Here is a 25,735-nt window from a genome sequence, read left to right on the forward strand (position 1 = left end):
TACTGAGGTTCAACATCATCGTTCTCTTCGAAAATTTCATCAAAGCCATCGCCATGAATTCTGTCAGTCAATTTTGTTTATGATTTCGCAGACACTGAAATTTAATTTTATCTTCAAACGGGAGATTTTGCCAGATGAAGAAGCGATGCTGTAACCTGAGAAAATGGTTGGCTGTGTTGAGGTTGATGCCTTCTTAATCAGGTTGCGTTTGCTCTTTTTCTTTTAATTTATTCGTTTTAATTTTTATTTTAATGGCAGTTATTGAGACACTACAGTTGTAGTTGGTTAGCTACCGTTTATCAGGGATACGTTGTTTTATTTTTATTTAGATTATTAATATTCGACAGTATATGCAGATAAAAATCACAATAATATGTATTCATTTCAAAAGTGGATGAAATCTAAACTTTTATGCAAATTTAGTTGATTAAAAAGTTAGACATTTGCTGTTCAAAATTTTTCTTGCAGGTAATATAAAAACCTATTTATATGTAATATAAATAGTATTGTTTTTTTTACTATTCATTTTTTTTAATAATAAATTTAAATTATTAAATTTTTCTTTTCTAGTTATTAAACGCGTGGACTTGCATACAAAATTTGAAGTTTCTATATAAAATAGCTAAAAGTTGAATTTATGTTTTGTTTAAGATTCTTATGTTATCTTTTATATATATATATATATATATATATATATATATATATACACACACGTAATTGTATAAAGTATATTACAAAGATATATAAAAAAATAATTATTAATAGATCTATTTCGGCCAACTGTATAAGCCCACTTGTCTATTAAATGTATTACGATAATACTAAACAAGTTTGTAAGTCACTAAAAAATAATTTTATAAAAGTAAAATCAAGCACTAAAAAAATACTATAACAAATAAATAAAAGTTTAGATTAGCACGTCCTCACATCTTTTGATTTGATGTAATGAGGATAAAGTTCTCCAAATCTGTTCCTTAATTATTTATTAATGTTACATGGATAATTAAGTTCAAGTTGCAATAATTTACTTTATGCTCTCCCAGATATTTGGTTTTCTTCCCATAACCGACTAATACTACGTAGAATTAATGATGAATTGTACTTTTCTATATTTAAACATCTTTAAATATAATTATTTATCTTGGTTGAGTTAGTGAAAGGATATCATTAATATTCTTGATAAGTGGGTTTGTATATCAAAGAGACATTACCCTTTCGATTTCTGAGTGTTGTTGTGAAACTCTGCAAAGTTGACCTGATTTTGAAAAGTTTTGAAAGAGACTTATAACTAAGGTCATCAAAGCCCTCTCATAACTTGGGCTTCTTCTCCCCCTTTGAGCTAGGAAATGTTTTCTTTCTACACCTCCCTAAATTCTTTTATTTCCCAAATTTTATAATTAAGAATGTAAATTTGGTATTTTAAGAAGTACGATCCGAATAATTTTTTTAGTTTATATTTTGGAATGTTGAATATAAAATTTGTTTATTTGTATTCATAATAACATAATTTTAAGTATTTTTTATTTTTTAAAATATGTACTTTAAAATAAATTTTTATTTGGTTATCTAATGGTGTAAGTTTGCATATCTTTTTGCCTAAGTACTAATCACTTTTCCTTCATTTATGTTTTTTTTTCTTCTTTCCCTTAGTTAAACTCACAAGGATAGCATTTTGTGATAATAATATTATAAGTGAATAAATTTAAATAAAACTAGTTGTCACCATCACCATCATATGTTGCTATAAAAGGATGAGGTTTGATTTTCATTGGAGGAGGTTGTATTAATGCTAGATGTGTGGCTGAGTAGAAAATTAAGTAGCTAAAAACTTGAAGTTCTTAATTTCAAGTATGTTTTTTTTTCTTTTTTGTTAATTTAAAAACTATGAGACGAAACCCTCTTGCAAAATGTTTTCCAAAGTTTTAAAAATTCTATTGAAAACCTTGTTTCTTAAGTTAACATCAGCATTGAAAATACGAGATGGTTTTTTTTTTTATTATCTAAATACTGAACCCCTTTACACTATGCAAGGGGCTGTGAACCTCCCTGGTGTCTGGATCGTAATCTGACTTATACGTTCAACCTTTTCATGCTACATTTTGTACAACCCTAAGAGATCTCATTGAAATCTGAACCGATATGAACTGTTGCGACATGCATGAGTTGTTAAGTTATTACTTCTCTACCTAACCAGAAAGATACTAGATGAATAGCACATATCTCAACATTAGCAAGAAAGTGACACCTTCAATACTAGCACCAAACAGCGTTTTGCCCATTGATTCATCTACCAAAAAGGAAAAATTAAAGGCGTCTTATTCTAACCAAAAGAAGATTAATGTAGAATGAAAAGAATGTTTTACTCGAGAAACAAATATGAAAGGAATCTAATTATTGCAATATAGGTCAATTCAGTAAAAACCCAACCATGTATTAACATGCATGTTCATTGTTCTTAGCAAATTTGAATTAGGTCACAGTTAATTAATTTAATAATCAATTCATGACGCGCATTAAGCTAAAAATTGTCACCCCACATAAGCCTAATAGAAAAAGTGCACTGAACTTTTCACGTTAAAGTCACGGTCCATGTACAACATATGACATAATCGTCTTTACCCTGTTCAAATGGTCTTGTTTCGGTCAACTTGTCTTAATGTTTTCTTTTCAGAAGTAATAATACGCTTACAACAGTGTAATTTTATACAATTATCTTACAATTCTTTTTATTAAGTAGCTTAATTTATATTTTTATTTTATTATTGAAACAAGTTGTCGTTCAGTTATTTACTAAAAAAGGTAGTTTTCATAATATTGTTGTTCTTCCCTCGGTATAAGTCGATGAATCGAACTTTTACACTTCATCGCGAAAGATTCTAAGAACGTGACAGAATACTATTCAGGACGCTGGCTATATATGTATGCGTCAATGCATATGGCATAGGCATAACTGACCCTACAGATACAAAAGTCGTAATAGAAGAAAACAAGGTTTTGATAAGCAAACAGATTGTGACGTATAAGTTCCAGCAAAAAGACTGGTCTCTCACAGCATACTGAACAACGTTTGAGTTTCCGTTAAAAGAGGAATTCATAGCGAATATCCAATTGTGTCTGGATTAAGATTGTTTCTGTTACCTGGGAAAAGCCGAAGAAGAAGAGGTAATAACAACATGGAGGATCCACGTGAAGGGGAGAAAGAGAAGGAGAAGAAGGAGAAAGGAGGGGAAGAAGGGAGGTACCGTGGTGTGAGAAGGAGGCCATGGGGTAAATTTGGAGCAGAGATCAGAGACCCAACAAAACCTACGGGAAGACAATGGTTGGGGACATTTGACACAGCAGAAGCAGCAGCAAGAGCATATGATCGAGCAGCCATAGAATTAAGGGGTGCTCTTGCAATCCTTAATTTCCCTGATGAGTACCATTCTCATCTCCCTTTCTTGTCATCATCATCGTCTTCTTCTGCCAGTGTCATTGGAAGTTCTTCTACTGCACAAGGTGAAGTTATTGAGTTTGAGTATTTGGATGACAAGGTATTGGAAGACCTTCTTGAGTCAGAGGAGAAGCGAAAGAAGAAAGAGTAACAAGATGTGAACTATCTGTGTTCATGTTCTCCTACAACTTTGTGTTCTTCTTTCTGCGTTTTAAGTGCATTGGTTTGTGTCTCCCAAATATTCAGGTTTCAGTTATGATTGTTAAATTTAAAATTTATAAGCTAGCTTAACTTCAAATTTATAAGTTCATCGTTATATTTAACTTCGAACAGTTTCCTTTTAACTGGTATTATGTGACTGATTTTGTTGTCTTGTTACTGCATCAAGTCATTTCTAATGTCTGTTTTAATCAATTTTTTTATCACATCAAGGATACTTATTATTGTTATTGTAGATTTCTTTTATGTATAAACCGAAAGTAATGTAACTATTTCTGAACTCAATTTTCGCTCTTCTTCTTTCTTTGAGTTCTGTGCTCTTATGTTGCTTATGATCCATCAGGGGAATGACCTAGGATATTTGCATTATAGGCAGATAAATCTTTGAGGATAGTATGTCTAAAGCATGTCTCAGTTATACCTGTTACTTTACTAAGGTCTACAAGTTGGTGAATGGATGGACGTATAGGATTTGTAGTTGATCGTAGTTCATGATTTTTGCCTACATGGGGCTACAGTTGCAAGGATTCGAGTCTTTACCACTTAAGATCTTTAATTCGTTAATGGTAGTTATTTAATATCAATATTAATTGTGGACGAATAAGAGATTTCTGATTCTCGAAGTATAAATTGTACCGTGCACCATGATAAATTCTTTATATAAAGTCAGAGTTGTAATTCATTTACTTGAAACTTTGTTTCAATAAGATTTAATGTTAATTCAACCATTAAACTTTTCATCCACTTATATATTCTAAACTAGTTGGTAATAATTGATTTTAAGTGTTTTTATGTGTATATACTTTCATGAATAAATCAATCCCTTCATAACTTTTATCTTGTTTGCCTCCAAGTTTACTATGTTTTTATATTTTCTAATGTTTTAGTCGGTATGTATTTATTTTACTTCTAATATCTCTTTGAGTGTATGAAATAAGATAATTTGAATCAATTCTAGCGGAGGAAAACAAGATGAAACTTAAGAAAACATGATTGGATATACAATAATGATTTTTAGACAAATACCCACTCCACTGTAATCACACCCAACATTACACACATGAATAAAAGACTCATATAGGGATATACTACTATAAACCACCCTTAGACTGCAAAAACCACCATTGGACACCAAGCTAACTCGTTGGCTACTCGCTGGGCAAAAATGACAACCAAAACCTATATAGTATTTTAGTTGTCGGGCGAAAGTATGACTTCCCAACAAGTTACAAGTGAGAGAGCATGATTTTTAGGTTTTCTTGGACGAGAATGAAGTCATTGGATGAATCTGTCAGCCCTAATACATGAAAGTAGGTATTTAATTATGTTTTTCTAAGGGTTTTGAGGATTCTCTCCACCTAGAGTGATTGAGAGAGGTCCTTAGAGGTTTTTTTGGGTGTTGGGAAGCTCTTCTGTTACTCCTTGGATCCTCAATCTTCTTTCATAGGATTTTCCTCCAAAGGATCTACGAATTTGAGGTGCCGATATGAAGGGGAGGCGCAATTGGAGTATAGAGCAACTGCCAAGAATCTTGAGAGAATGCTGGCATCTTCCTTTTGGTTTTTATTTCTTCACTGTCTTTTCAATTTGTAAAACTCTAAGTTCTTCACCATGAAAGACTATTCTTATTTGTTGATATTAGTTGTAAAACATAGAAATCTTGTATAATTTTGTATTATTAATAATATATGTTTTTCAACTTCATGTTAGTATTCAATTTCCATGTTTAATGCTTGGTGTAGATTGATTCCATGCTTGATTTGTGATTCTTGATGTCTTAGGAAATATGACCTAAACCTAGAACTGAAATTGAACACTTAATGGATGTTTGTATCTAGTAATAAAACTTGATTTATTAGTAATTTCAAACTCTTGAAATTAATCATGATTTCACTTGTTTAGGATTTAAGGAATTGAAACTTGATGAGTTATTATATGTTCAAAGTCTTTAGGAATAAGATTTGAGTATAATTGTGAGTTGATTTTGACATTGAAGTGGAATTAAGATGATTATTAATGCATGAGAATGAAATGGATGAACTCTAGTGTTAACAAATTGTAAATAATTTATGTTATATTTTCTTGCATACCAACTCTTTGATGAAAAAATCAAAAAGAGTTTCTTGTGTTTTTGGCCACTTTAATGTCTAGTTGGCACTAGTACAATGAAGGGAAATGACACCGGTTGATTTCGCTTATACGCATCGGTTCTGCAACCGAGGTATATCCAGACGAGGTAAAAAATGATAAGCTTTATGCCTCGGTTGTGAACCGAGTCAAAAAAATGTGTGCTTATGCCTCGGTTCACTCCACCCGAGGTAGTATGATGAGTGCTTATGCCTCGGTTTAAATCTAACCGAGGCAGTAAAGTGATTTTTTCTTTTTCGTCATCATCAGCAATTATACAAAAATTACAGCAGAAAATCGAAATTCATGTATGAACATATATACATCTTGAAATCCATCAACCTTTCCACCCAAAGCCTTGTTTTGTCTATGCTCCTCTAACCACTTACTTACAAGACTATCCATTTTCTTGGCAGTGTCTTTCATGGCCTTCTCATTGCCTCCAAAATCAAACCATCTCAACCAAGGAACATCATCTCCCACTGTGAACACCCCGAAAAGACGCATGAACTCCTTCACAGCCTTCACACATCTCTGATAATGCTAAATTTTACCATATTTTAAGCAACATTTTAGTAGCAAAATCAACTCCTTTCTAACTTATAACTTGCTTAATCCTCTTGTTTTGTCTTGTTTTCTAAATAATTGTGTTTTTGGCTACTTTGATGTACTTTCATCAATAATCCCTTATTTTGTAGCTAAAAATGAGCTTGGAAGAGTCTCCAACAATGTATAGATGAACCAACCACAAGGCATGCAGAAACGCTCGGCGCCAGTGACGCCAAGTGAACGCTCGTCCTGGAGCAGAAGAGGACGTTCGTCCTGCAAGAGAAGTGGACGCTCGTCAACATGCAAGAGGACGTTCGTCCAGAGAGTTAAGAGGACGCTCGTCCAAAATGGAAGCTCAAGCGGACGCTCGTCCAGAAGAGAGAAGTGGACGTTCGTCGAGTGTGAACGAACAAGAGGACGCTCGTCCAGGAAAGAGGACGCTCGTCCAGGAAAGAGGACGCTCGTCCAGAAGAGGACGCTCGTCCCAGGAGAGGACGCTCGTCCCAGGCAGAAGTGGACGCTCGTCCAGCCAGGCAGAGGACGCTCGTTCGGCCAGACAAGCAGAGGACGCTCGTCCAAGCCAGGGCAGGACGCTCGTCCAACTAGCAGAGAGGACGCTCGTCCAAGTAGCAGAGAGGACGCTCGTCCAGCACGCTCGTCCAGAGGGATAAGATGACGCTCGTCCAACATTTAGGACGCTCGTCCAATTTCAATATCCAGATGGTCCGCGCCGGGCGCGACGGGGCGCCGAGCGCGGCTTTTTGCGAGAGGCTCGCGCCTGGGCGCGAAACAGAGAGCGCGCCGGGCGCGACTTTTCGCCAGATTTGAATTTTTGCGAGAGCTTCGCGCTCGGGCGCGACTGACAGAGGGCGCCCGGGCGCGACTTTTACTGATGTGGCAGACAACTTATTTAACCCTAAAACGCGAAGGGGAAAGGGTCTTTGGTCATTTGGAGGCGCGATTTCACGGCTGGAGCTCATGGAGGGCGTGAGGAGCTTGTGGGAACATCTCCTCCTCTTCCTTTGGGTCTCCTTCTTCTTCCATCTTCCATGTTTGTAAGCTTTAGGGTTCTCCATGGAAATGGAGAACCAAATTCATCTTTGTTGGGATTAGTTGTAGCCTTTGAATCCTTGTGTAATTGTTGAATGATTTGATTATATATATGCCTTTTCTATCAATTGCTAGTATTCTTGTTTCCGATCTTAAAGCTTGCATGTAATGGGAACGTTCATGACTTGATTTTGGGGTTTTATGGATTATGGGAACGTAAGATGAAATCCGGAACTGAAATAAGAGTCCTTGTGGGTCATTGATTCTAGGAATGGAAGATGATTCACATGTTGTCTTAGATCCCAGCTCTTTAATGCGGGTTTTGCTTGTTAGATTGCCAAGGAATTGGGGTTTGATAAGGAAAACCTAGGCTCTTTCACCTAAGGAATTAGGGCTAGAGTGTTTTAGTGGATTGACTTTAGTAAATTGATAGTGAGGAGATAAAATTGGTTATACACAAGAGTGCATTGGTGAAAACTAACCTTAACAATGTCATTTCATTCCATTTCTAGTCTTTTCCATTTCCAAGTGTCTTCAATACCAAAGTCCAACCTTGTAATTATGTATGAATTTACATTTCTGCACTTGTTCTGTATATTGATGTTATGTTATTGAGTCTATATGAGTTGTTAATCGCACAATTCTCTAGTATTACGAGTCTCTTGGGAAAACGATACCCGGTCTTACCGGTTTATTACTTGAACGATTCGGTGCACTTGCCGAAATCGAGCCCAACAAGTCTTTTTGAGCTAACAAGTTTTTAGCGCCGTTGCCAAGGATTTGGGGATTGAACCCGAGTCCTAGCAACGGCTAACAAGTTTTTGGTCTTATCAATCTCCCTGCCTTCTCATCATCCACGGTTCCTAAACTAAAATATCGCTTTCCCAAAACCATTTGAAGAACAACGTTGAATATCAAATGAGAAAACAATTGATGGAACCCTGAACTTCTAACTCCACCAAGGCATAGCAGCAATCGAAATCAGAGAACCCAGAGAATCAATCAAACAAAAAACACAATCCAAAATCAGAGAACCGCAATCCGCCACGAACGCTTTCGTCTCCTTGTCGGCCTCGGCCACGGCGTCAACCGCCGCTACGACGGCAAGCCTCGTTCCAGACGAAGCCTCCCTCTCGGCAACACAATCTGGAGCGGCTTGGCGACCGCAATCTGGAGCGGTGGATCGAGAGCGGCGGAGGCAGGCAGCAACGACGGAGGGCTCGCCGATCTGGAGCGGCTTGACGACGACGATCTGGAGCGGTGGATCTAGAGAGGCGGAGGCAGCGGCGGCGGACGCATCAACGACGGAGGGCTCGCCGATATGGAGCGGCTTGGCGAGGGCGATCTGGAGCAGTGGATCTAGAGCGGCGGAGGCAACAACGGAGGCAACGGCGGAGGACGTACAGCGGCGGAGGAACGAGGGGAGTGAGAGCACGAGGGGAGTGAGTAGGAAGAAGAGAAGAAGAATGGGAGACCACGGACAGAGAGAAGAAGTGAAAATGAAGAGTTAATGTGAGAACCGAGACCATGGACAGAGAGAAGAAGTGAAAATGAAGAGTTAACGTGAGAACCGAGTTAGGTGGCAAGAGTTGTATGCCTCGGTTCGTCTAAAACCGAGTTAGTAGTGCCCATTAGGCATCAGTTGCTGGACAACCGAGTTAGTAGCTCTTATCAGACCCAACAGTTGTCAGCGGAGCAGGTTTGGACATAATTTTATGCCTCGGTTTTATGTAGAACCGAGTTAGTAGCATGCTTTAGGCACCGGTTATAGGACAACCGAAGCATATATTTAAGCTATTATTACAACTCTGCCACCGCACTATTATACGCTTCGGGTTCGCTTAAACCGAAGCGTATACTGCGCTTTCTAATCCCATTTTTTTACTAGTGTGGGTTATGAAAGGAAATTGTCATGTTGCATAGGTTCCTTGGGAGATAACGATATAAATATTTATTATTTGATATGGAACAATCGGTGCACGTGTAGTTGGTTAATCACTAGCACCAGCCTTATCACTAGTCAATATGAAACTTCCAACATACCTCTTCACGTAGTGATTTGATAGCGGATAAAATAATGTATTCAACAAGTAATAAATTTTGCTAGAATAGACTCTAAACCATGATTTTAATACCATATTACACATCTCAAATTAATTTTATTGTATGTGTCTGTAACATATTGAAGAGAAGAGAGATATATAAGGAAAAAAAAGGTAAAAATGGAAAGTAAAACTAAAACTTAACAAAGTAATTCACAGAGAAGTATCACAAAAAGAAAGGAAAAAAAATTGATAGAAAAACCTTTGAAGGATGAACCAATTTTCAAATTCTTTAAAAAATCTCGCAATTTATTTGAATATTTTATTTGAAAAAGGGAATAAGGTCATATAAGTACATGACTTTGATTTTTCCAGGCCAGACAGTTTAAGAATATTTTAAATTACCACTCTTTTTATTTAAATATTTTATTCGGGAAAGGTGATATAGATTCAGTTTTTAGAAAATAAGGCGTATATCTTTATGACTTTGGTTTTTTCATACCTAAGACAAAAAAGTGAATTTTTTTTAAATTGACACTCTTTTTATTTATTTAAATATTTTATCAGGAGATGCGACCTCTCCTCAGTTATCTAACAACCGAAGCCATATATCTCTCTGACTTCGATTTTTCCAAACCCAAAATAAAAAATTTGTAAAATATTTAAAAATTGCCATAAAAAATAATATTTGTTTATTTAATTTGTAGACTCCAAACTTCGGTTTTTAATAAAATCAAAGCTATAGAGATATTATTGCTTCGATTTTAGGAATAAATGGAGCCATAGCCATAACTTTTACGAATTCATTATTGTTATCTGTCTTTACAATGTCATTTTCACGAACTTTCTTAGCTTTGTTCACCATTGCATCTGTTACGTTTACCACTGTTTGTAATTTCTCTCGTTTCTCTGTCTTTCCATTTTTCGTTTTACTCCCCTATTTCATATTTAGGGTTCACTGTTGTCCGTAACCCTTTTCGTTTTACAGTCGCTACCACATGCTAAGTATACTCGTTAGAGATGAGATATCATCGATCAAAGAAGAGGTGAACGAGGAAATGCAAAAACATTACATAAAATAAGTATTTTAACGATCACCTTTTGCAGTCGCAAAAATTTTCATGGCCAACGACCAAAACTACTAGCAATTAAAATTGTTTTCATAATAATATGAACCAAGATGTATTAAAGCAAAAACATTACAAAGAAAACGCAAAATAATGGAATATTTTATTGTTGGGTAAATAAAGCAGCAATTCAAACCTAAATATACCAACAATTTAATCTTTTCTTCAAACACTTCAAAGGCCCTTTCTTCTTCCTCAAATTCGGTGGAAAAATCAGTTAAACTCGTGAGCAATTTATCTTACAACATTTACTTATCATATTAATTTAAAATCTAATTAATGATTAATGTGATATTAAAGAGAAAAAACAAAACTCAGTACTGTAAAAAATATTGAACAACGAAGGAAGTGGTAAAAGCAAAAGGAGTTAGTAGAAAACATTGTCGGAGTTTAAAAAAAACAGGAATCGTTCGTCCTCTATTTTCTAAACAACAAACATAGAAAACGTTTTCTTTTTATTCATACATTACAATGAAATCTGTTACACAAACATTATAATGAAACTATGAATGAGAACATCAGAAATTTCACCTCAATTCAAGTTGTCAATACTTAAACTCAGGAATTCAAATTTTCAAAGTTGGATTACTTTGTTTCGCGTAATTATAAAATTCCAGTTCTGCAAAAGTGAGGTAGAATGGGGGTTACAAGATTCACATCCAAAACAATACATAATAGAATTTATATTCATATTGTTCATTAAGAATGAGTTAATCAACCGATCGCTATGCCAACAGGTAATATAATGAGTTCATCACCTTCATTTCTTTTTTAAATATTCAATATTCATAATTTTAGTTAGTTTTGTCCTCAATGTTTTTTCTTCAAACTTTGACACTATTCTGGAAATGATACAAGAAAGAAAGAACGCTCACGCGAACATTTGACTGAGGAAAAATCTTCTAACCAAAAGGGTTCTAGCAAAGGCACAGAGAAATCAAAGGAATTCACGGGATCTTTTGTGAGCGAAAAGAAAGGTTCTGAAGGAAAAAAGGGTTCAAGAAGCAAACGTTAAAAGTAAACAATACCAAATCACAAACAGATAACATTTCACCAATTTTTCTTAATTTGTAGCACCTGTTCCTTTGCAGTTACATCAGTTTTTTTTTCTTTTTTAATTGTTTTTGCTGGATTACTACTTATGTGGAAGGAAAATATGCAGCAACAAATTATACTATTACTTCAAAATTCAATGTTATTATTTCCAACTTGTTTAGAGTCTGTAGTTTGCAAACTAAATTCAGCTAAACAATAAGTCTATATTATTCTTGTTAATAAGTTATTATAATTTGGGATTCACATGTACGTTTATCTGTACGTTTATCAAATTCAAAGTCAATAATGAGATGTGGGTTAGTTCAGTTTTGTTGATGTAGATTTTAAATTTCGTCATATAAAATCATTAATGAAGCCCTAACCTGATTCTCTTGCAATTAGAGTTGTTATATTAATTATACCACTGTTGTTGAGCGAGAAATTTTTAAGCGCAAAATAAAGTTATAAAACCAAATCCAATATTAATGAAACAGTGACATCTTTGGTGAGTTTATTACAATCATAAAAGAATTCCTTACTCAAGGTTAAGGAAGGTGAAAGTGTGTAAAAGTGCATAGTGGCCATTACTCTTTTATGTGATTTCTAGCTTCAGTTACATTATTTTAAATCATATGAAATTTGCAAGAATAATCAGAATTGACACTAATGGCAATAGTAAAAATTCTTCATGGGAACAACATAATATTCCAATAACCCCACCAAATCTACTTCCCACGGAACTCCATTGGCAACTACTCCGAAAGTGATTTCAAAGAAGAAATGAGAAGAAGAGTTAAGAGGAAACATCGCATCGGAGACTTATTTCCCACCTTACCCTAATTTATTTGTTTGTTTATTTACTATGCAATTGCTTCTGAATGCTATGCGTCATTTCAAATTTCTCCAGCAGTAGAAAGGTTTGATTATTTAACATAATCCATTCCCTTTCTTTTTATCCAATGATTCGATTAGTTTTCTTCGTTTCACAACTAGTTGTTCTAGATTCGTCTGATATCTGCAGTATCTATTATACACAAATGGAAATTTCGTTTACTTTTATTCATAGTTTACAAAAACATTTTAAGCATGATGTTTGGGTAATGTGAGTCTTAGTAGTTCGAAGCAAACCGTGGTGATTTACCATAACATTTGTGCGTGAAAACGTATAGCTTGGTCTGTCATTAAGGTAGCTTGAGGAAGAAGCAGAGTTATAAGGATTTTTGAAGATGAATGTTGAATGAGGAAAAATAGTCAAAGATATGAAATGTATACGCATACACGCTGAATACACGAAATTGATATGTTTACTAAGTCAATAACTTAAATAATATTGATGATTACATTAATAGTAATTAGTTAGTAGCAGTTAATTATGAAATTAATTTAATTCACATGTATAATTTACATCTAAAAAGTTAAATTACATAAGAAAATTTCCCAGGAATAAGTAGCTGAATAACCTAGGAATTGCATTTGATATGAAATATGGTGTGAATGGCATTTACGTCGTTTGACAATTCAAAAATCGGTGGAAGCCTGCCACGTTTGCAATGAAAGCGCGGAAATAAGCTTGCTGCCGAAGCAATATGAGTTCGTTCTCATCAATACCAACCTATAAATATGTTGATATACTTCATCAAAATTCAATGAACAAAACCAAACATTGTTTCTTATAACAACTTCAAGAGTTCATTTTTAAACTTCTACACGCTCTTCGAAGGTTGACCACTCATTTTGAAGCAGCTACGCAAGGCACCATGAGTACTAAGAGCTTGATTCAAAATAATCTTGTCTATTACACTAGGCCTCCTCTTCCGACCAATAACCCTAAACCTAAATCCTCAGGAACTCCATTGCCAAAAGGCACCATGAGTACTAAGAGCTTGATTCAAACTAATCTTGTCTATTACACTAGGCCTCCTTCCGACCAATAACCCTTAACCTAAATCCTCAGGAACTCCATTGCCAACTATTCAGAAAGTGTTTTCAAAGAAGAATGAGAAGAAGACTTGAGAGTAAGCATCGCATGGGAGACTTTTATTTACTAATTTACCCTAATTTATTTCTTTGTTTATTTATTATGTAAATGCTTCTAAAAGCTATGGCTTCATTTCGAATTGTTCGTGCTGTATAAAGACTTGATCACTCTTGTTGTTAGTAATTGTAAAAAAATTCATTCCCTTACTTTTATATATATATATATATTAAGAAATCTACCCTGTGATTCCAGTGTATTTCTTCTGAAACATTAATTATTATGTGTAATTATAACATTGTTTTTATAACAAATAAACAATTCGTTTTTGATAGATACGTGTGAGTTATTCCGTTTCTATTTTTATTATATTTTTCAATGATCTTATTTGTCGGTCGATCGTAAACTAAATGCGCAGCATACACCATGCACTTAAAGAAATTCTTGCCGAGGGACACTGAACATTCCTTTTATGTGTTTCACAAATGCAGTCAAAAGCTGACATTTTATTTGAAAATGTTAAATGTTATTGATATATTGACAAAAACATTTTAAAGAAAACCAAGTATAGCAAAGTGATTGACATTAATCTTCTTCCAAATATATATATTTAACTCATAAGATCTCAACGTTTTTATAGACGGAGGAATAAACATAACATTCTGGATTGAATATGTCCGAGTAATAACACCAAAAACATTAGGCTATTGAGTTATGAAGAATCGATGAGGAGGATGGTGCATGGTGTTTCCAAGCAAATCATGGTCATCCACCGTAACATTTGCGTTTGAAAAAACAGCTTGGTCGGTTATTAAGGTAGCTTAGGGAAGAAGAAAGTTAAGGTTTTTGGAACAGCCAGCTTGCATGTTGAATGAAGAAGCAGTCAAAGATTTTAACTGAGGGGTTGCGTTGTATTTTGAAAACTTTTTATATTCAAAGTAATCGTAATCGTTAATGGAATTCAATCAAGAATAATTAAAATTAAAACTTTTTGTATTACAATTATATATTTTTTATTATACTAAAAATAAAATATGTTAATATTTAGTATATTGAACCGCTTATTTTTATTTTTTTTATGTGCATTAGCATATCTTTATATATAAAACAAAACACTTGAATCACTTCAAGAAATTTCGTAACCGTTGCTATTGCAATAAATTTCATTAAAAAATTTTAGAATTTTTATTACTGATTGATATTTAAATCGGTAAGGTGACATTTCAATTTTTTTTTTCTAAAATGTATAATTAATTAATACAAATTATATAATTAAAACAAAACTTTATTTCTCTCTTATTTAAAATCTCAACAAAAAAAATATAAATAGATTTTATTCAAAAAAACATAAAACAAATATACCAAACAGTTCTCATCAATATACTCTTATATAAATATTATTATAAGTAAAAATCACAACCACAAACACATAGATGATCAAACATAAACAATTAATTGTCCTAACAATAGTTTTCATCACGTTAAAAAAAACTATTCAATAAAATTTGCAAACTCAAATGTTGTAACTAGCGTAAAGATTCAGTTTAGAGGTTCTGAATTGCAACTCATGACATAACTTATTAACCTTTCACTCATGATTAGAGATGAACTTATCACCACTTGCTGAGATACACGCACAAACATATTAACCATCATCTCTTGTTTATACAGGATTTTCCACACAACATCAATACACCACCAAAACTCATTCACAAATTAGACACACAAAAAACAGAAAGTTTATATAAGTTAAAACAATTAAAATATAAAACATAAACAATTAAATTATTAACTCCCTCTACCTCTTACTCTTCATTTCTTCGTTCATTCTTGACTTGTTGTTGTTTTTATTAAAACTCTCTCCATAAACCTTGTTTTCCCATATATATATATATATATATATATATATATATATATATATATATATATATATATATATATATATATATATATATATATATATATATATATATATATATATATATATATATAAGTTTAATAATTATAAAAAAAATAAATATCAAATTTCGATAATTATCAACATATAATTACTATTAGTCAAAATCGTTTATAATATCATTAATATATTTTGATTCTTGTCATTATATCAAATAATTACTAACAAATTTTTACGGTTAGTAATTACCGAAGATTTTTTTTATCTATTGATTGGTAGAATTTACAAACGAATATATTATTAATGATTTTTTTTGCTTTTGCGTCAAAATTCTGTTTTACTAACAAAATTTTACTGTTAATGACTGTTTTTTCTTGTTAATTTTTTCTTTCTTTCTTGTAGTGAGCTTTTCATTTGAATAGTTATGAAAGTTTTTTTTTCTTAATATTGGTTAATTAAAACGTAATGTTTAAACCGAACCCTAAATTTGATAGCTCACTTTATAACATTTTACATTTTTTTAGTGCATATACTTGACATATGTTATAGATTATTATTTTCATTTCATTTACTTTAGATACCAACTTGAAATGTTGTTGAAAGTTTGTCAAATTTAAGAAAATGAAGTTCATTTATATCCTATAAGAGTAATGTTAAACACATCTTTGATGTTTTTGATTAATTGTTTAATATCAAACTTGATTATGTACATACTTCATTTGTAAGACAGGAAAGTTTTTGAAATAGATAATATGATACACATTATGTCCGATAGATGTTATAATACAATGTGATTTTCTCCTTTTATCTAAAGCGAACTCTTATTTTTCTTTTTTTATCAACAATAACAAATAAGAATTAAAATGAAAATAGGATTGTCCTAATTCTTGTAAAAAACAGAAAAAGAAAAATAGTGAAAAATCGTCTTATGAGCACCTCCCATACAAGACAAAGTTGAAACATACAATTAGACCATCAAAGATGATAAAAGCAGATACCTTTATCATTTGTCACATATGTCACATATACCTTTGTTCTATATCTATGTATAAAGACTATGCTCCTCCTTCATAAATGGGTACAAAGACTTCTCGATGCCCCTTTCTTTGCTCTATTTTCACCTACATTCACTTGATTTCTGACATCATGTTTGTATCATTGTATAAAATAACATCATTGGACATAGGTTACATGTATATCATTGTATGCAGATTTCACCATGTGTTTCTTCTCTCTTCTATCATTGGTTTATCCCGTTCAAATCACTCTCTTTTCCATAATATGTGTTGGAAGTCCTATGTTAACTAGAGATAAGATCAATTTATAATATATAAGTGAAGTGTAAACTTGACCTTAAAATGTAGTTTTGTGTGATTGAATTAGACTTAAACTCATTTCTTAACAATATGTTCCATTTCCATTGATACCCACTTTTAAGCAAACATTAGTATTACTTTATTTCCTTTAAAAATACTACCAATAAGAAGAAATATAACCATGATCGTTATTAAATATTGTTTTAGTATTCAGAAAGTGAAAATAATTTGGGTTTACTTAGATTTTAATTTACCACGTAGACAAATTTGGTTTCAAATTAATAAAGTAGGGTAATGACTTCTCTTATCACGATCGAATTGCAACAATTATACATATATGCATTAACATTTAGAATAATTTAAATTTTATTTTTATAAAAATTGAGCGTTAAATTCTCTGTTTGAGTTTTTCCAGGATCGGAGATAGATGCATATATGTTTGGGTTTCACCATATCCTGCATCTGTTATAGAGTTATTTTTGTTCTAACCTTTTTATTCCATCTCAACCTAACGTTTAAAATAAAATTACCATTTAAGTCATTAAATTAAGAGAAGTGTGTGAAAACGTAAAAGAAACAAAGACTTGTATAGTTTTTTGACCTCTCTGACTTTTCAAAACAAAACAGAGAGTAATGAGCTGGAACCTGAACGCATTAACCTCTCTCTGCCACGTAACAACGAAGCCGTGGAAATAAGCTTGCAGCTGAAGCTACACCATTGATCATTTCAATTTCATAGCAGCTTCTTTACGCTCACATATACCTATAAATACCCACAAAACCATTCCATAGTTTCATATCACAACTTCAAAACTCTAATCTTCAGCATCAAACATACGTCCATTCCCTCAGTCTCATCATCAAGTCACAACAACATGAGTTCTAACAACATGATTCTAAATACTCTTTGCTACACCACAAGACCTGCTCCTCGTACTAATAACACCAATTCTTCGTCCTCAAGATCTTCATCCACAGCTACTATTCAGAAGGTGTTTTCAAGGAAGTATGAGAAGAAGAAATGAGAGCAATTTCCCCTTCATTATGTTGTTGTTCTTCTAAACATTTCATATTATTATTTCATTACTTTACGTATTCACTTACATTCCGTCTCAACCATTGTATTCTAAACAGATTATTTTCATTAATTCAATAGTTCATATTCACTTTGATACATTAATAGCGTCAGATGTTCTTTTCTTACATTTATTTAAATATCTTTCATTTGTCTTATTACTCCACCGTTGCACCGGTCAGCCACCACCCTCTTCTGCTACACCACACCACCCGGCCACACTCTTCCTCTTTTCCTCCTCCTCCACTCCACGACCTCTCGTCACTCTTTCTCTTTCCCTCACCTTCTTCTCAAGTTCGATCTAAAAAACTCAACTTGCTATATTTCAAACATCTCACACGCAGCCCACCACATGATTTTAGAAAAAAGAGGTTTGCCCATGAAAATAGTTATGAAATAAGCGGTGAGTTTCGGAGCAAAGCATGGCGATTTACATAAACATTTGTGTGTGAAAACGAAACTCGTTGTTATTGTGCATGGCTTGTGCCACAAGGAGAGAAACCGTCAACGGTGTGAGTTTCCGCTACCTCCATGTATTTTCTCACAACGTAAAGGATATATATATTATAAATTAAGTAACGATCCGCGGTTCTCACACGGACTCAAACGGCGTCGTTAAAATGTATATTTCATTTTCGTTCACATTTTTAAGTATACCAGACGCCGTTGATATACTATAATGACGCTGTTTAACGTAGTGGCAATTTTGAAAAATGCTCGTAAGAAAAAAAAATAGAGATAATTATAGTTTTAATTCCTTTGAATTTGTTTACTTTTCACTTTATAGATTCTTATGGTTTTTTAAATGGTCTTCACTTTTTACTGGAAAATAAATAATGACTGTATTTTAATTCATAAAGTATTATACAAATTTGTTTAAATTATTTTAGGAGTTTTGGATGGATGAATCTCAATTCCAAAATCATGTGGATCTTTAAAAGTGTACTTTGATAACAAGTGTCGGTAATTACTTGCCATATATATTAATATTATTGAGTTCATAAATTATACTATTTGGAAATATATTACGAACAATATTTTGGAGACCTATAAATATATTATAAATTACAAAATTTAGGAAATATTACAGATTATGTAATTAAAATATGTTACTAGATTCTATATACCTAAAATTCATTTTGAATTATATAATTTAAAATATGTTTTTGAACTATGTTGTATAATTTAAAATATATTTATGGATTATAATTTTTCTAGTAGTACCGACAGACAATAAAAAAACAGTGAAATCGTCCTCATAGTTAAAAAGAACTATGAAAAAAATGCTTAAAAGAAATAACGATTTTTGAAATCAAATATTCGTTAAGTGCATGGAAGATATTAAGATCTACAATATGTCCGTCCTAAAACGATCAAGTTGTTTGAATTAAATGTACAAAATAAATGTAATTTTTAAAACATTTATTTTTCTCTAAAAGTCAAACCATTTTTTTTATCAAAAAATAATATTTATGAAATTATTTATTTAAATTTGGCTATAAACAAGGTAATGATGTTATAGGTGTGGTTTAAAAATTATCAAGCACAACACTCCTCAAAACGTTGCTTATTTATACCACATCTTTCTAAATATTGTCTTTAAATTTTGTGGCTAAAAGAAACAAAAAAACGTGACCTCTAAACTAAAAATATTTAATTTTTTTAAAATAACATCTAATTTTAATATATTTTATTTTACTAAACTGATTAACATTTTATATTGGGCCACTTATATCATTATTTATTTAAGTTAGTGTTGTTGTATTGGTTTTAATTGTTTTATGAAGTAAATATATTTCTTTTTGTGTCATAAAAACTCTGATATTATAACTTTTTAATAAGATGAAATATTATCACCATCTAAAGAAAATTACAAGATAAAGTTTGGATAAACGAATTCGGATAACATACATCGACACTAAAGAAATAGATACACGAAAGGTAGTAGATATAAAAATAGTACAAGTACAACTTGACCTTGTAAAAACAGCAGATAAAGAATAATGTATGAAATATTAAAATTTATTGAAGGCAAAAACAAACCCGACAAATACACTGTTGGAGTAACCATGTGCTGCATTTAATTGCAGTCTCCTTACGAAATTCAAGCTTAAATATACCATCAATTTACTCTTTTCTTTGATCAGTTCATATTCATCCGTAAGCCAACGCGTTATGTTTTCTATAACTATTTCTTCAAACACTTCAAATGCCCTTTGGTCTTCCTGAAATTCAGTGGAAAAATGTGTTAAAGTCTCCAACAATTTATCTTAGAACATTTACTCATCGTATGTTGATTTAAAATCAAATTATTTAAAATCAAACATGAAAAACGTTTTCTTTTTATTCATACAATGAAATCTCTTACACATATAACGAAACTACGATATGAGAACATTAGAAGTTTCACGTACCAAGACTTAAACTCAGGAATGTCCGTGTATGAATACCAAGTTCTGCAAAAGAGCCTTAATTTACTCTGAGTTACACAGCAAGTTCCTTTATGCAATGGTCTATAAAAGAAGTATAGAATGGGGTTACAAGAATCACCCAAAACAATACAGAATAGAATTTGTATTCATATTGTTTATTGAGAATGAGTTCATCAAATAGTCGTTATGCCACCAAGTAAGGGTTACACAGATGAGTTCATCATCTTCATTTTCTATTTATTTTTTAAATATTTATAGTTTTAACCATGATTATCAAACTCTCAAGTTAACTCGTTAATTTGATCGAGTTTACAACTTTACTCAATACTTCCGAGTTAACTCAAAACTGGTATAGAATCGGTAGGCTCGTTGATGGACTTGGTAGACTTGCTTGAAATTGCGAGCTTGCTTCCAATTTGTCGAGTTTGAGAAGAAAACTTTAAAATGTAAAATAAAGTCATTTTTGGCTCACCAGATTCGGTAGATTAGATTTTCTGATTTAGGGTCAGTGACGAAGCTTATCTTCTTCGTTTCTCTCTTGCGATTCACTTAGTGTTTGCTCTTGTTCTTTCAATTCATCTTTTTCGTTTTTCCTTGCGGTCTCACTTGCGCCCTAGCTTGAGTCGTTGCGGGCACACTAGTTCTTCGTCGCAAACGCACTAGTTCGTCGTCGTGAGAGCCTTGTTCATCGTCGCCTATCATCTTTTTTGTTAGTGGTGGTCATGCACCTCCTTTGCATGCCTATGTTTAACACTTAGCAGTGGTCATCATCTCACAATTCTTATGTTTTTCAAGTTGGTCTCTGCACTGGTTAGTTGTTCATGTATCTATGTTAAGTCAAATGTTGGACTGTGTTTTAGTTCTAAAGAAAGTCCTCTAGTGATTGGTTTTTATGCTTTGTAGTGAAAAAATTTATTTTTTTATGCTTTGAAACCCATCAAATTCATTATTAGTGGATTGCATTTTTTACATTTTAATTTATGTTTTATAATATTTATATGAACAATATTTTTATGATTTTTTTTATTTGAAATTATATAAATTTGTGGATTTATTTAAATTAAAATATTATTTATATATTTTCTTTTTATTTAAAGTAAATTTTTACGAATTTACGAATCGAATCTACAAGTTGAGATTACTGAACTCTCAATTCTAACTTGTTGAGGATATAAAACAATATTTCAATTAAAGGTGGCATTTATTTTCTTTATATATATTAATTACTTTTATCTAAATGTTTGACACTTACTCTTTAAATGATTCAAGGAAGCAAGATAACGCAGCAAAGGATTTGCTTGAGGTGGGAGATCCTTCTAACAGAAAAGGTGCTAGTAAAGGAGAAGGGAAAACAAATGGACCCAGCACCGGAGAACTTCAGAAACCCGATCCAGAGACTAAAGAACCAAAGGGTTCTAGAATCAAAGCTCGAAATTAAACAATACCAAATCACAAACAGGTAACAATATTTCACCAAATTTTCTTAATTTGCAGCACCTGTTCCTTAGGATTTACATCAGTTTTCTTTTTTAACTGTTTCTGCAGGTTTACTTTCAAGTGCTTATGTGGAAAGAAAATATACAGCAACTCCAAGATTCAGTGTTCTTATTTCCAACTTCGTTTAGAGTATAGTGTTTACAAACTAATGTGACCTAAGAAATAAGTGTAAGTTGTTATTAGTTAGTAAGTTGTTATTTGGGATTCACATGTCTTTATTTATTTTGGCACAAGTTTGTATTTGTATTTGTATTTGATAAAGTAGCACGTTATAATTAATAAGATTCAAGTTAATAATGAGATGTGGGTTGGTTGAATTTTCTGGATATACACTCTAAATATCTTCATATATATAGATCTTTAATGAAGCTATATATTAATAACCTGATTCACTTGCAATTCAAGCTGTTATTTTAATGAAGTATGAGGAGGATGGTGTATGGTGTTTGGGTAGTGTGAGCCCTAGTAGTTTCCAAGCAAAGCATGGTTATTAACCTTAACAGCGTGAAAGCACAGTTTGGTCTGATATATAGGTAACTTGAGGTGGAAGTTAAGGATTTTGGAACAGTTAGCTTGCAAGTTGAATGTTGAAAAACACAAAAAACATACACCCTCTGCAGTTATTGGTAATGATGTGTGTGTGTGTGTATATATATATATATATATATATATATATATATATATATATATATATATATATATATATATATATATATATATATATATATATATATATATGTTAAAAAAAATGTAAATGGCAAAGAACCTATATGGATTTACTTGATTCAATTAAGACTTCATTTTGAACTCATGCTAAGTTTACGCTGTTTGAGATGATATATCATCGAGGTGAATGCGGAAATGCGAAAACATTACATAAAATAAATATTTTAACGATGTTCTTACAGTCGCTAAAAGTTTCAAAACAGTGGCGAAAACATTTAACTACCAAAATTAATGGTCAATTAAAATTGTTTTCATAATAATGTGAGCCAAGATGTATTAAACCAAAAACATTATAAAGAAAACGCAAAATAATGGAGTATTTTATTGTTTGGTAATAATGCAGCAATTCACAAGTTATGACTCAGCAATTCAAGCGTAAAATTACCAACAATTTAATCGTTTCTTTCAGTTTATATTCATTCATAAGCCAACGCGTTATGAGTTCTATAATTATTTATTCAAACACTTCAAAGGTCCTTTCGTCTTCCTGAAATTCAGTGGAAAAATAAGTTAAACTCGTGAGCAATTTATCTTACAACATTTACTCATCATGTTGATTTAATATCAAATTAATGATTTATCCGATGTTGAAGAGAAAAAACAAAATTATGTTCTGTAAAAGATGTTCGATAAAGAAGGAAATGGTAAAAGTAAAACGACTTAGTAGAAAACATTGTCTGAGTCAAAAGAAAAAAAAGAAAAAGAAGAGAGTAGTTCCTCTTTTATTTTCTAATGACAACAAACATAGAAAACGTTTTCTTTTTATTCATACGTTACAATGAAATCTTATGCACATAAAATATAATGAAACTATGATATGAGAACATCAGAAACTCAATTTAAATTATCAAGACTTAAATCAAGAATTCAAATTTTCAAAGTTGGATTACTTGGTTTCGTGTGATTATGAAAATCCAGTTCTGCAAAAGAGCCTTAATTTACTGTGAGTTACACAGAACATTCCTTTATGCAATATCAGTTGGATATAAAGTAACATGTTATAGTAAGATTCAAGTTAATATTGAAATATGGTTTGGTTGTATTTTTATTTGTATTCATATCGGTATTTGATAAAACACATATTATAATAAGATTCAAGTTAATAATGAGATTTGGGTTGGTTGTATTTCTATCTGTACTCGTATTGCTATTTCATAAAGTAGCATATTATCATAAGATTCAAGTTAATAATTAGATGTGGGTTGGTTGTATTTGTATTCGTATATGATAAAGTCGCTTGTTATAATAAAATTTAAGTTATATAATAAGATGTGGGCTGGTTGTATTTGTATTGGTATTTGAGAAAGTAACATGTTATAATAAGATTCAAGAATGAGACGTGGGTTAATTGTATTTGTATATGTATTCGTAGTGGTATTTAATAAAGTAGTTTGTTATAATAAGAGTCAAGTTAATAAAGAGATGTGAGTTGGATATATTTGTATATGTATCCGTATTGGTATTTGATAAAGTGGCTTGTTATAATATAGTTAACACTGAAATGTTGGTTGGAATGTACTAACTAAACCGTACTCTCTTTTTTCTTTTTTTTTTTTAATTTCCAATGTTGTGTGGTTGTTAGAGTAACCAGGCGATGCATTTATTGCAGTCTCCCTATGAAATGCAAGTGTAAATATACCAATAATTTAATCTTTTCTTTCAGTTCACATTCATTAAGCCAACGCGTTATAATTTCTATAACTATTTCTTCAAACACTTCAAAGACCCTTTCTTCTTCCTGAAATTCAGTGGAAAAATCAGTCTATAGTTTGCAACAAATTCTACAATTAATTCAACACTAAATGTTATTGTTCCAACTTGTTTAGAGTCTATAGTTTGCAAACTAAATTCAGCTAAACAATAAGTTTATATTGTTTTTGTTAATAAGTTATTACAATTTCGGATTCACATGTACGTTTAATTATTTTTTACTCCATTTGTATTTAATCTAGCAAGTTATAATCAAATTCGAAGTTAATAATGAGATGTGGGTTAGTTCAGTTTTGTTGATATACATTCTAATTTTCGTCATATAAATCATTAATGAAACCCTAACCTGAATCCCTTGCAATTAGAATGGTTATATTTAGGATAATCATACTATATGACAACATTTTTTTGAATACATTTTAACATCATCGTGTCATTCTGTAATTGGTCCAAGTTGGTGTTTATGATTATTATTATTCATTGTGGAGTAATTTTAGACCAATCATACAATGACACGCAAATGATGTTAAAATGTTGTCAAAAAAATATTCTTAAAGTATTATTATCCTTATATTTATTATGCCATTGTTGTTCACCGACATCTTTGGTGAATTTATTACAATCATAAGACTTTTGCTCTGAAGGTCAGTAAGGTGAAATTGATAACTTTTTAGCAAGTATACCAAAATGTTCAAACCCAAGAGAATTTGAGTTACGTTATTCAATTAAAATTATTTATCAAGATCAATTACTGATAATAACATTTGTGATTATAATTTGATGATAACATTTGTGATTTTAATTTGAAAATTAGCATGAAATTAACAACGTAAAAAATTAAGATTGAATATACGATAAAAGATCACTGGAATTAGTCTTTGACTAACATTACAGTAAAATCCTAGACAACCTACATTCTCTGTTCAAGCATTCACATAAGAATGTCTTGGTTTAATTCCTTAAAACAAGTTCTAAAATTATTCATTAAATTATTAATTCCTTAATTAATTCAACAGATAATTTTGCATTAAGTTCAGAGGTTGAGAATGACCAAAAGTACAGAAGTTATTCCTTGCATAATTACTGTTATTTTCTTTTCTTACGTTTCTGGTTCTACAAATACTTCCCATACTTCCCACTATAGAAGAACTTTTAAAGAAAATTATAGTTTTGTATAATCAAAAGCAAGTTTAGAAAAGAACAAGAACAAAAACATATATTGCACAGGAAATTTACATTAATGTATTGTCATACAACCAATTCCAATGAACAGAAAGATTAGTCTATCCTAGACATCTCAAATGTACTCTTTACAGCAATTTCTTTCAAAAAAGTGAACTCTTGATGCCTTGGAAAGTCTCCTGAGTTGTCCAATATTTTTCTCGCTCTGTTCGTAAGATAATTTCTGTCTTTCTGTCTTTTAAAGCCACTTAACTTCATTAATTCGCTCAGCGCACATGTACTGGTGTGCTATGCTAATTTTCTTAACTGCTACACTTTAACTGTGATGTTATTCGCTTAGCGC

The 25,735-nt window shown here is 31.9% G+C and overlaps 2 protein-coding genes across 2 annotated transcripts; both read left to right on the forward strand.

Moving 5' to 3' along the window:
* The first annotated feature begins 3,068 nt into the window (after positions 1-3,068).
* LOC108321057 (ethylene-responsive transcription factor ERF098) lies at positions 3,069-3,584 on the forward strand. Its single transcript, XM_017552700.2, has one exon. The coding sequence runs from the start codon at positions 3,174-3,176 to the stop codon at positions 3,582-3,584; it is 411 nt and encodes a 136-aa protein (XP_017408189.1). The 5' UTR covers positions 3,069-3,173.
* A 16,820-nt stretch (positions 3,585-20,404) lies between these two features.
* LOC108321056 (uncharacterized) lies at positions 20,405-22,082 on the forward strand. The gene is made up of 3 exons (XM_017552699.2): positions 20,405-20,473; positions 21,547-21,736; positions 21,823-22,082. The coding sequence occupies exons 1-3, from the start codon at positions 20,464-20,466 to the stop codon at positions 21,926-21,928; spliced, it is 306 nt and encodes a 101-aa protein (XP_017408188.1). The 5' UTR covers positions 20,405-20,463; the 3' UTR covers positions 21,929-22,082.
* The last annotated feature ends 3,653 nt before the right edge of the window (positions 22,083-25,735 follow it).

Source organism: Vigna angularis, chromosome 4 (assembly GCF_016808095.1).
Source record: "Vigna angularis cultivar LongXiaoDou No.4 chromosome 4, ASM1680809v1, whole genome shotgun sequence".
Classification (NCBI taxonomy): domain Eukaryota; kingdom Viridiplantae; phylum Streptophyta; class Magnoliopsida; order Fabales; family Fabaceae; genus Vigna; species Vigna angularis.

What these genes read in the sequence shown, in the direction of transcription:
- LOC108321056 (XM_017552699.2), top strand. An exon ending in CAATACCAAATCACAAACAG is followed by an intron (nt 21,737 to 21,822) that starts GTAACAATATTT and finishes CTGTTTCTGCAG; the next exon opens with GTTTACTTTCAAGTGCTTAT.
- LOC108321057 (XM_017552700.2), top strand. Translation starts at nt 3,174, where the DNA reads ATGGAGGATCCACGTGAAGGGGAGAAAGAGAAGGAGAAGAAGGAGAAA.